The following is a 12,179-nucleotide window of genomic DNA, read 5'->3' as shown; positions in this document are numbered from 1 at the left end:
AGTTGTTTGGTGAACCTGGAATCAGCTTGTCCTTTGGACACTAGTTACAACCCCACAGCTGAGAGCTTGCTGGGAGCTCTGGGTCTACTCCACGGCATTTCTCAGCCCCTGCCTTTGGCTGAACACTGCCAAAGTGCTTATGGCATTCCTGCATCCAACTCTGCCTGCCAGAGCTGTCGCTGAGGCAGCAGAAGCCAGCACGTGGCCATGCCTTACTTGCTCTGCTTGGCAGCATTTGCTTACCTTGCTGAACTGACAGCTTTGCATTTTGATTCGCATCTATGAATTGAAGAAGCCAAAATATGCACCAGGTCAGTATCTGTCATTTCTGCCAGCAGGGCAGCAGAGGTTGACGGTAACTGCCAAGACCCTCTAAACGTGTGTTCAATGAATACAAGACAGCCTTGTAGAAAAGTTAATTTGCACCACTGGCTTTACAAGTCACTTACGTGCATGAATGTATTTTATGGTAAGATGGACAATAACTGATTGTTTACCATATCTCAGCAGTTGAGAAGTCAGCCCCCGTAATGTACGTGGCATCTTTTCTTCTTTCTCTCCCTGCCTTCCACCGCCCCCCCACCCTCCCAAGTCCCATAGCCAGTTAGGATATTTGAGTTTTAGGTAAGAAGTAGTTAAGCAAAGAAATCACACATGTTGGGCATGTTTAAGTAAACAACAATCATCCAGGTAGGTCAAACTTGACAGGGACCACGACCATATCTTACAGCTTTAAAATTAAAAAATAAGAAGGCTGTGCACAAAGAAGTCTGTCTGGGAAACAGAATAAATGTGGTGGGATAGTAATATACAATTTAATCCACTCATGAATAAAGATGACTGAAATTCATTTGCGGTTTTGCCACTCATGAGTTATAAGGTTTTTAACTTGTTTGGATAAATGCGTCACCTTATTCCATCCCATCATCATCAAATACAAATTATTAAAATACGACATGGACAAGCACATCTTTTAAGTTTACATGCATCTTGAGCAAAATTCAATATTGCAGCCTAGTGCAGGAGAGTGACTGCTTTAAAAATACAGGAACAGAATGCATAAAAAGAGTACTTACTTGCCAATTGCCTTTCACAGTTCTCCATTTCTGAATTTGTTCTGCATGCCTTACAACTGCAGGTTGATTCACATACACTTTTGAGATCCAGCCAAGTTCTGGGGTAGGAGGAAAAAAAAAAGAAGTCTCTCATCTATTTCTGTGTTATTTAATGTACCGTGTGGGAATTTGGATGAAAGTTGTAGCTTTGTTTGGGTCCTCTGAAGAGCACGTTGTGCTTTAATATCCTTTAACGGGCTTGCACACTTCTCACCATGCAAAACATCATACTACTATTAACTTCAGTCAAGGGATGATCTGTGAACTGGATGTTTCACACAGCATGTTTTCTTTGCCATTAAAACATAATTAACTTAAAGCTGGTGAGAGATGCTATGTTTCCAGTCCTGAACTGTGAAGTTTATTACACATGTAGTAGACAAAAACGCACCAAACAGCCTTCTACCATTGCTTGCTGATTTACTTCTTGATTTAGAGTACGGTAACATTTATTCAATCCTTTGCTTGTCTGCCTGCAACCAGGATCCAACGGCATTGTGTGTGTGTGCGCACACGCGCATGTGCGTCCGTACCTTTGATTACAGGATCTCTATCCCACATGGCACCAAAACCTCTGGACAGACCTCTGTGTAATAATGCATTTAGGTTGTTTTTGTCTAGAGCTACTTTCACTGAATTTGCTACTAGGAGCTGGCTAGCTGCAAGTCTCCAAATGCAGTGAATTCCTGGGCAGCACATCTCTCTGCCTGGAAGCTGCTGAGATGTATGCCTGCCTCAGAAGTGCTCACCTTGCCAAGCACCCCAGGGGACTTGTTTCCCCACCTTCCGTCTGTGAATTTCTTCAGATGCCCACTGCAGACAGTCTGGCTCACAATTTCAATGAGTTTCAGAATCCATAAACAATAACCAAGTCACAGAAAAGTGGATGCTCAACATTTACATAATAATGAAACTGTCCAAAACCAGAAGCACTAAAAAATGGTTACCTCTTAATGAAGGGTAACTGATAATGGAGAATTGATAGTTCAGGCCCTTGCATCTTGAAATTTCTGCTTAGTATGTTAAACTAGAGGTGCAAATTTGAATGTTAATAAACAAACTCAAATCCTCCTGCTCATAGAAGGATACAGGTAAAGGAAAATAGAACATCTTTTAAATCTCTCGTATTCCAAAACATAATTAATTCTTCTAAATATTATTCATATAACAAAACTATGAATATACTCTGATGACAATATTAATGATCATCAACCACTAACCATCAACAAATCACCCCCATCAGTGGCAATCATCAATTACCATCATCAGTTAAGGACTGTATATGGACACCTGTACAGATATTAAGAGATAATAATTCTGGGTAATCAATTAATTATTAATCAATCAATTAATTTATTAAGTGCTTCTCATCTCTTGGAGTATTCTTTCTTGCTGTATTAAGCTTGCATTTTAAAAAAAAAGCAGATAGTCAAAATCATTGATTTCATACAGAAATCTTGTCCTGAGTTTTTTCTTCCTATTTTTTAGTTTTAGTAACATATAAAAGTGCAGGACTAATACACCAGCCAAAATATGTGTAAATACAAGCTTGTTTTCCTAATGGGACTTACAGAAAACACTGGAGAAACCAATTTACGGTAGAGATGACTCAGTGGAAATGCAGGACAAAGGCATGAAACAATTGAACTAAGCCTTGTTCTATAGGCCACCTCACGACTGCTTTTCTATTACCACCTACAAGTAATAATATAAGCCATACCTACAGGCAGGTTCAAAATGGTGACCAGAGGAAGTAAACAAAAGAAGGAATTTTAGAATTTCTAATGTCAGAGTCATTGTATGGTGAAAAAGGAGGAGCTAGCGAAGTTGCAAACCTCTGTAACAACAAACCCTCATTAATTCTCTCCGTTTGAAAAGCCACAGGCTAATTCATTGTCTCAAATGCAAGCAGCTCATCTGGCACGTAGAATGCAGCCGAGAAAATCTATAGCTACAATACTTACGGCTAGATCTTTCCTTCTTTTTGAATGTCAATAAATGTAAACCACATAAGCATAGACAGCTGAAATATAAGCTACGTCTTCTGCAGTTGCTTTAAGGTCAAGTCTCCCAGGTGATCAGCAGAGAACATTAATCTCTTCCCATGGGGCCACCATAAGTGATACTTGCCAAAGCCCATTGGAAAATATAAATGAATACATAGACAAATAAAGGAAACACAAACTCTGTGTAGTGATTCTTCTACTGTGTGCCAAGTGTTCAGGTAGAATCATTTAATCATAATCCAATTTGTCATGGTAACCTTTGACCTCTACTGGGTATACGGTGATCTTTCAGCTCCTTTGGAAAATATGATAAAGTCAAAGAAGCCAGTTTAGGTGAGGAACTCAGCTTCTAACTCTCTAATAAAGATCCAGAAGCTTCAGTTAATCTACTTTAACCCATTCTTCCTACCTTACAGAAGACAGCCAAGAAATTGGACCTTATAAAAGCTGCCTTCTACAGAGTTTGGAAGAATATGAAGACAGCATCCACTTCATTAGATATGGAAAATTTTCAACCTCTTGGCTATTGGGGCATAAACCCGAATTTAAGTGATAGAACAGCAACTGCCTCCATGGAGAGGTTAACGCTTTGTTGCTTATTATTTGGAGAGGATTTAATCTGATACATCTTGTGCTGGACTTCTAGAGACATACTGTTACTATATCTGGCCATACCTGACCTTTGGGCATAGCTTCTCAGAAGGTCTGAGCAATCTGTGTAGGAAATGGAGCCCTGCACATTAGATTAGGTTAAAGGAAATATTCGAGGGTAATGCTGTTTGGGTGGTGGTGGGAGAAGTAATGTTTAAGAAATTCACAGTCAATGTGAGAAAAGAGGTGGAGGAATAGTGGAAGTGAAATAAGCCACTAATTTGTTAACTCATATTCACCCATTGCTGCTTTTAAAGGAGTGGGTACCTGAAAGATGACATGCTTATTCTTATGGTCCATTTAAAAGAAAAAATAAATAAATAAATAAATAAATAAATAAAATAAAAATAAAAATAAAATAAAACCACTCTGTTCAGAACCAAAAGGCCCTATATATAAAATTTAGTTTTACCTGGTCTCCTCAGTGTGGTAAATCACATGAGAAAGTCACCATATGATATGCCAGCTCATCAGCAATATGCACTCTTGGTTCTTTGCAGTACAATGAAAGGCACTGGCTTAAACCCTTCGGTCTCACGATGCAATACATTTTACCTTCTGTTTTTAATATCTCAAGACCAGTCATGAAGGTAGCTGATTCATGGCAACCCAATCTAATTTTTGTGTCTGAGATTTTCGTTTCCTTGAAAGACCACAGAATTTGGATCTCTAAGTCTTTTCTGAATGTGGGATATTGAACTGTGCACAGCTTTAAAAAAAAAAAAAAAACTTAAAAAAAGAATATCAGAACTCCATGCAAAACATTAGGCAACTTACAAAGAGAAATAAAAATGCTGCAATAAAAAGAATGCACGGCAAAGAAGGACAAAGGTTCTGGTAATATCCAGCAGCAGATGGAGACTCCTATCTGACACAGATCTTTTATTCAAGCCCACTTCTCCATTAATTAAAGCAGTGGGCAACTGAAAACAAGTATGTCTCAGTGTAATTGTCTCTAAATAGACTTTCAAAGTTTACTGTGTGAGACCTCACTAGATTTTAAATATAGGTGTCTCTATTCAGAAAAATCACTTACAATGCCAGCTTTTTTTTTTTTTTCAATTAAGAAAAAATCAGAATAAAACCACTATTTGAAATAGAACTGACCGCCTTTGGATTCTGCCCCTCCTCCACTCCCCCAAGCTTTATGATTTAGTATCTGGATAAGGAAAACTATATTTAATTAGGCTCATTAACCTTGCAGTGTGAACACGTCTTTTTTTTTTTTTTTTTAAATAAGTCATCTGCTAGTCATCTGCACAGTCATGTGGCTTCAGGGATAAAAGTAATTAAAGCAGTTACACTATAGCTAATTAGCCAATATTCTGTAATCACTCTTCAAGTTTACTTTTTCCTCTGAAGACATTTGAAAAAATCATATTCAACATCTTAACAGGAAATTCATCTCCTCCCTTTGAAGAACCCGACTCCAAAAATACCAAGCATTTCCTCAGAAAACAATAAATAAAACCACTTCATTAGTATAATTACATAAATATCTAAGATACCTAACACATTCCTCATGAAAAAAAAAGACAGCTTTTCAGAAGCTTTGGAAAATGTGTAGCTGTTACCCTTCAGATGGCGAAACAGAAAGTTAAGAATGCCTGAGGCTGTAGTTTCACAAGCATTTCAAAGCAGCGCTGTCCCCAAAAGAAGCTGCCCCCCCAACTGTTTATTTCCTTTTCTGTGCCAGAAACAGCATGTGTGCTCCTGCTCTTACCATAAACACATGATAAAATGGGTAAGGGAAGTGATGAAAGCTATTATTTCTGGAGAAGCTTATATGAAACTGTGTCCTGAACCTTCAGTGGAGAAATGAGGTTGAACAGTTGAACATGGGCTGAATCCAGCTGGCCATTCATAGTCTAAGAAAAACACTGAAGAGAGAGAAAAAAATCCAGGATCAGGTTACGCTATACAACAGTTTTGTTACCAAGTAAGATGTTTAGAGCTTGGGGGTTACTCAGCTTCTTTGACATAGAAGCTGCAATCACCTTCCTATAGAAACTCTTGCCAGAGACCTATTTTATTCTCAGATGGGTCCTTCTTATATGGGAGAAGTTCAGCCTGCAAGTCGTCAGCATTCAGGTACACAAAGGAGGACACCAAGGCATGAGCTCTGAACTAGAAATAAGCTCTACTGGCTCACGACATTGGTAAGGTCGCATCATCTTGGCTATGGATCCGATGAAAGGGCTCACAGCATCCTCCAAAGCACTTTGAAAACCGCTTATGAGCCTTTCTTTTCTCAGAAGGCTGGCTGCTCCACGAGCTGCAGAACAGCAGGAGCTTGCTTTCCTGCAGATCTCAGTCGTCTGCTTCCACCCTGCCTACGGAGACCTCTCCTTACCCCAGCAGCCCAGCTGTCCTGTTATGGTCCTTATGACTATGGAGTAAGACAGGACATTGTTACTTGGATAAAGCCAAAAAAAAAAAAAAAAAAAGTTGTAATGAGAAGCCACATAATTGCTGAGTTGTGCCTGCCTTTTCCTCAGAGAGACTAGTTTGGTCATTCTGCCCAGTGACTTAGTTATTTCTGAGACATCTATCTTTCTTTCGAATTACAGTTGTCTAGCAGATTCAAAAGGTGTTAGAGAGGAAACAGTGAAGGAACAGAACCCCTGTACAGGCTAAAACCAGATATTAATATATTAGAACAGAATTACGTGGTCTTGAAAAGGGATGCAATGCTTCATTATCTAAATGCCACTTACCAACAGGCTAGCTCTCATATGTAAATGGCTCAGAAATACCACCTATAATTAAAAATATCAATTTAAACGTAACGAATGTATTTCTGGCCCTTCATCTAGAGGGACTGAGCAACATGGATGGATTTTTTTTTTAAATAGTCCAAGAACAGACTTGGCAAAACAAGTGTAATTCATTATTCATTACTCAAAGAATATATATATATATATATATATATATATATACACACACACACACCAAAAAATAATCAGAGAATGATCTGGGCTGGATGATCTTTATCATCCAGTCTTTCATCCAACCTCCTGCTCACAGCAGGGCCAGATCTGAGCTCAGACCATGTTTCTCAGGACTTTATCCAGCTGCATTTTGAGAGCCCCTGAGGATGGAGACTGCACAGCCTCTGGGCAACCTGCCCCACTGCCTGACTGTCCCGCATGAAGTTTTTCTTCATATCCAGTCCGAACTTCTCTGTCTCAGAACAAGTCTGTTGTCTTACTTCATCTCATCACGCAAGCCAAGAAGAGCCTGGCTCTGCTTTCTTGATGCCCTCGCAACAGGGATGAGCAGGCTGGTGTTAGTACCCCTGAAGCCACCTCCTCACCAGTCTAACTCAGCCTAGCTCCCTCAGTCTCTCCTCACAGGGCAAGTGCTCCAGGCCCCAGCTGTCTTGGTAGCCCTCTGCTGAACTTGTGCCAGTTTGTCAATTTAGTGACGTCTACACACTTTATGAGCAACAAGTCTATCACCACCTCTAGGTTACTGAAAAAAAGGTTAAACAAGATGGGCACCAGGCGAAACCCCTGTATCACTCTACCTAGTACCAGCCTCAAAGCAGGTAATGGTCAATTGGTCATACTCTTCTCAACTGAACCATCCAAACAGGTTTTTACCCATTCAGGTATCTACCTTCCCAAATGCCCCAACTTGGATACAATAATTTTGCAAGAGATAGCATCAAAAGCCTCGATAAAGTTGAAATAAATGACATCTACTGCTCTCCCCTTGTCAACATAACCAGTCATTTTACTATAGAAGGCAATTAGGTTGGTCAAGCATGACTCACCCCTTATAATACAATAAATTGTAAAACTGTAGTTTTTTCAACTGGCAATCATTTCTGCTGTTGATCTGCCACATGACCTTGGGTCATTGTTCAGGCCATTCCCCCATCCAACCTCCCTACTGAGCTGCCTGAAGAAAGATCTGTACCTAGGCACAAGTTCAGGATGCACAAGATGCATTATCTGCTGAGCTTTAAACATCCTAGTTGTCATTTTCTGCCCCTACCCAAGGTTACAGGACATCTGTCTATTTTTCTCCATGACTTCTGAAGCTGCTGCATCAAAATTACATCTGCAGGGAACAGAAAAACCATGTGGCAAATGCCCGCATCCCTGCAGTTAAACCAAAGGAGTATACTACTTAGCTTACGCTACAAAGCAAATGCTCATTCATGTTTCTCACTACTTTGTTCTGAAGTGGCATTAAAAGTTGCATCTGATGCTTTTTTGAAAAGTGATAAAGTACGAAGCACCTGGTCCATTATACTCAAGTGCCCTTAAGAGCAGAAGGGGAGAGGCAGATTCCTTTCAGCCCTCATAGTCATCACAATGTACCTGAGTATAAAAGAATGTTTCTGCAGACAGTCCCTGTGGAACGACAAACTTATAAAATTTCTTATCCACCTTCTTTATATGATTGTCTCACTGAAAACATATCAGAAGTGCCAGTACATTAGACTAGTGACCCTCTGACTAGTTCATTCAAATCTGTGTCTTTATCTGCTTCAGATGTACCTGTTCTTTTTAACAAGTAAACTCCTACTTCTACTGAGGAACAGCGATAAGAAGAAAGAAAGGATTAATTAAGGGTTTTTACAAAAATGTATTTATTTTACTGGAAAAAATCACACGGGGAAGCATTATATGCAATGATTTAAGAACAGTTTAGTTTGCCATTCATGAATAAATAAGATGCTCTCTAATGGTGGCATCCGAAACACACTTCATAAATAATGACATTACGTATTGAACAAAGAAATAACAGAAGCACAGAAAAGGATTCAAATGAAATAAAGTATTTTTTAAGTAAAAGATATTTTACCACTCGGTGTCCCTATTAGCAAACACCTATAACGTTACAGAAAGCTCTGCAAGATATGGAGCAAATTATTTGAATTACTGTTAAAGCTGCTGTTGCAAGCAGGCAAAACCTTCAAAAGCTAACATGTAAAGTCACAGAAGCAATGGGCATAGCTAGCAACCATGAAAGATAAAGGCAAGGGCTTAACATACCCCTTTTGACTACTGTTACCAGCGAAGGTACAGCACTTAAAATATGATAGAGCAATTTACTTAAGATAATAGCACTAAAGATGTGTATTTACTTGGAGACTGAATGCCAGGGAGATTTTCTCCCTTAAAGTGCCAGCATAAGCCAGCAAGCAGTTAGAAACAGCCTCTGCAGGGTATGACCTGCACCTCCAACCTGGGTCATTTTGACCACAACTGATTTAAAGAAATCACTGGGAGGGGATGGCAACAAGTACCTGTGGATAAACGGGGGGCAGTGGCCTTTCCAGGTGAACCAGCTGCAGTTGGAATAGGCCATGTGGTACAGCCCTAAAGACATCCATCCCACTGTGTTCTCCCTCAATAATCTTGCACACAAGTTAACTCTATCTCTTGGGCAGTGGAGTTACAGGAACAGAAAATTACAGAAAATAGGTGGAAAGGTTAAAAAAAAAAAGAGTTAAAAAACTCAAAGATTATTTTAGTGGGTGCATAAACTAAAGACTATGCTTTGTTGGTCAGTTGTACACTGAGTAGTTTTTCTTTTCCTTTCACTATGGTTGTACAGCAAGATCCAGCCAAAAGTTAATGAGGTCACCTGTCTCTACCAGTAATTTTATACTTGGCAGCATTGCCTTCCTTATGACTACTCCTGTCTGTTGGATGACAACTGTTTAATAAAACTGAACTGACTTCAGATTCAAGTTTATGGAGTTCCTGCACATGCAGGTAATTAACTGTAAGACTAAATTTACTGTAAGAAGTACAACACGTGCCTAGTTTACAATAGCTGGAGCGCATGTGCAAAATTGCATGCTGACTTTTTTTTGTAACAGAGACAGAAGGTTTGCCACTGCATTATTAACACATTTGTGTCAGCAAAAAAGATAACGTTCAGACAGTTATGCTCGAAAGAAACTTAAGCAGCCCAAGGATAAGCACATCAGAGGGCAACATGACAGCTCACTTTTAGGAGCTGCACGTCAGTCATTGCAGAGAACGAAAACAGAGTCAACTTCAATTTGTCCACAGGTTAATCATTCAAACTGCATATTAACTCTGTAAAAATGCCTGCCCTTGTGCCAGAGAGAGGAGTACAACCACGTGACCCTGTGCTGCATGGCCTCCTGCACTCTGCTCACGCTGACTGAGACCTCCTGTTCCTCCACTTCCATGACACAACCCTGTATCTCCTCCACTTAATTTACATCTCCTGCCACTGACCAAGTTATCATACCCCTCCAGGTGGGCCGTAAAGGGGCCAGTCACCTCAACTCATTCCACCACTGCAATCAGGTGTGGCTGTGTGGAGAAGTCAGAGAGCCATGGCCAATTCTCCTTTCCCAAGGAGATGTATTCAGCAGTTAGCAGAATACAAGTTCCAGCCGGGGAGTGGCAAGGAAAGCCTTTATTGGAGGATCTCTGCCTTATCTGGGGTACTGCCACCTTTCTGGACTGAAGATAACCTGCAAACATCAGGAACAACCTGATCAGTCTCCAGAGAGCAAATAACAAATATGGAAAGGCAAAGTCCCAGGTTTCAAATCAAAACTGAATTAATCAAAAGTGCTTTGAAACTCTTGGGGGAGAGGAAGAGAGAAGGAAGCACAACAACAAAGGTTTCGCTCAGTCAGAGCCTGGAAGGGGCACAGGAGGGGACCCAGCTCAACTGCATGCCATGTCCATGCATCCCGTGAGCTTTGCTCTGCCCCGAGCCCCTCCAGGCGGGCAGGCAGGGCGCTGCGTGAGGGTAACCACGACCACCTTTTCGTACACTTAAAACTCGTACATTTGAAACAACTGTGCTCGAAAAGCCTGACTGGCACCAGGCGCGCAGCCCAGCTGCTCCACGCTCCTCCAGCACGGGGCCGCGCTTCCCGCTGGGGGGAGCAGGGGGAGCCCCGGCACTGCCCCCCGCAGCCCCCGACCCACAGAGGGAGGCAGCCCCACGGAGCCCCCAGCCTCCCGGGGAGACTCCCGTTAAGGAAGCCCGAGGCCGGGCCGCCAGGCTGCCTCCCCTCCACCCGCGTTGTCTCTCCCCGGCCCTCGCCGCGGGCCCGGCCCCTTACCCAGCTCGGTGCCCGGGTTTCTGGCCGCCATCCCCCGCGCTACCGGCGGCTTTCCAGCCCGCCTGAGGCCTCCCCGGTCCCGCCCCGCACCGACAGGAAGCGGCGGGGACACCGGGCGAGCGCCTCCGGGCCGCGCTGGGCACTGCCCCAGCGAGGCGGTGAGCCCGGGGAGCAGAGGTTGGAAGCCTGACTGCCCCCCATTTTTTAAGAGGCGCACGCAGATGCCGCCACGCTGTCCCCGGTACCCGGAGCACCGGCACGGAGCCCACCCTTTCCTAGGCAAGCCCCCAGCCGGGGCACCGAGACCACCGCCCCTTTGCTTTGTGTTATCCGCACACTGGTCCGGCAGCCCCCACAACGAATCCGGCCAGCTTCACTTTCCTCCGAGTTCAAAGGAAAGTTCATATTCCTCCAATACTTACTGAACATGCTCTATATAAACTTACCAACTTCGTAAAGCTTTCTATTAACAGCTAGCAAAATGAAAATCTAAAAACTCGTGGCGTTGTTAGTGGCTTTGTTTCATGTTTTTCCCCTACAGTTGCAACAATGCAAATGCAGGAAAAAGAAATATAAAGCATTGTCAATATTGAGACATCTTGCAACTTTAGTCCTACTCATTTCACTGCTAGCAAAGAAACCATGGACTACAACAGCACCTTGTAAAGCCATGAAGGGTCACGGCTCTTGGATTTGAGAATGCTATTCCAGAGTTCCCTCTGAAGTGCTGAACAGCCTACTTGAAACACAGCACAAAGACCACTCTATGAGTTTCACTACAGCAGGGATAGAGAGCTCCTTGTTTTAAACGCACTTTTCAAATGGTAAAGTAAGCTTCTAGGTTGAATCATGAGACTTCGAATCATCATAAGCCTTAACAGAATTAGAGATGACTAAATCAAACTATTAGCTGTAAAGCAGAGGAGTACTCATGTTTAAGATAAAATTTCAATAAATATTTCAAAATTATCTTTAGTTGCCACTGAACTAACACACCTTTAATTATACCATAATTTACTACGAAAGCAAGACTCATTTTATCATTCTTTATTATCCTCCGTATTACTGTTTCCACCTCCACCACAGCAGAGTTGGGGCTGGAAGGGACCTCTGGAGACTTACTGAATCATAGGCCCCTGCACGAGCACACAAAGCTTCAGCAGGGCCAAATCCAGTTGGGTTTTCAGTGTCTTCAAGAAGGGAGCCTCTACAGCCTTCCCAGTGTTTGACTGCCCTCACTCTGGAAGAGTATTTTCTCTATATAGAATTACCACTGTTCCAATTTATATACAAGTTTTCAAATGTTAAGCTTCAATTTTCTTTTAACATTTC

At 41.9% G+C, this 12,179-nt stretch overlaps 1 protein-coding gene across 1 annotated transcript in view; it reads right to left on the bottom strand.

Annotated features, from left to right (window-relative positions):
- DERA (deoxyribose-phosphate aldolase) overlaps positions 1-10,953 on the bottom strand; it is a 55,405-nt gene extending 44,452 nt beyond the window's left edge. Inside the window, exons 1-2 of the mRNA XM_035550869.2 lie at positions 10,848-10,953; positions 1,077-1,174 (exon numbers count right to left, since the gene is read on the bottom strand). Of these exons, the coding sequence (XP_035406762.1) occupies positions 1,077-1,174; positions 10,848-10,878 (129 nt within the window). The 5' untranslated portion in view covers positions 10,879-10,953. The remainder of the gene's footprint in view (positions 1-1,076; positions 1,175-10,847) is intronic.
- Positions 10,954-12,179: the final 1,226 nt, after the last annotated feature.

Source organism: Cygnus atratus, chromosome 1 (assembly GCF_013377495.2).
Source record: "Cygnus atratus isolate AKBS03 ecotype Queensland, Australia chromosome 1, CAtr_DNAZoo_HiC_assembly, whole genome shotgun sequence".
Taxonomy (NCBI): domain Eukaryota; kingdom Metazoa; phylum Chordata; class Aves; order Anseriformes; family Anatidae; genus Cygnus; species Cygnus atratus.
The sequence above is the reverse complement of the archived record's forward strand: the minus strand, read 5'-3'. Positions and strand labels throughout refer to the sequence as shown.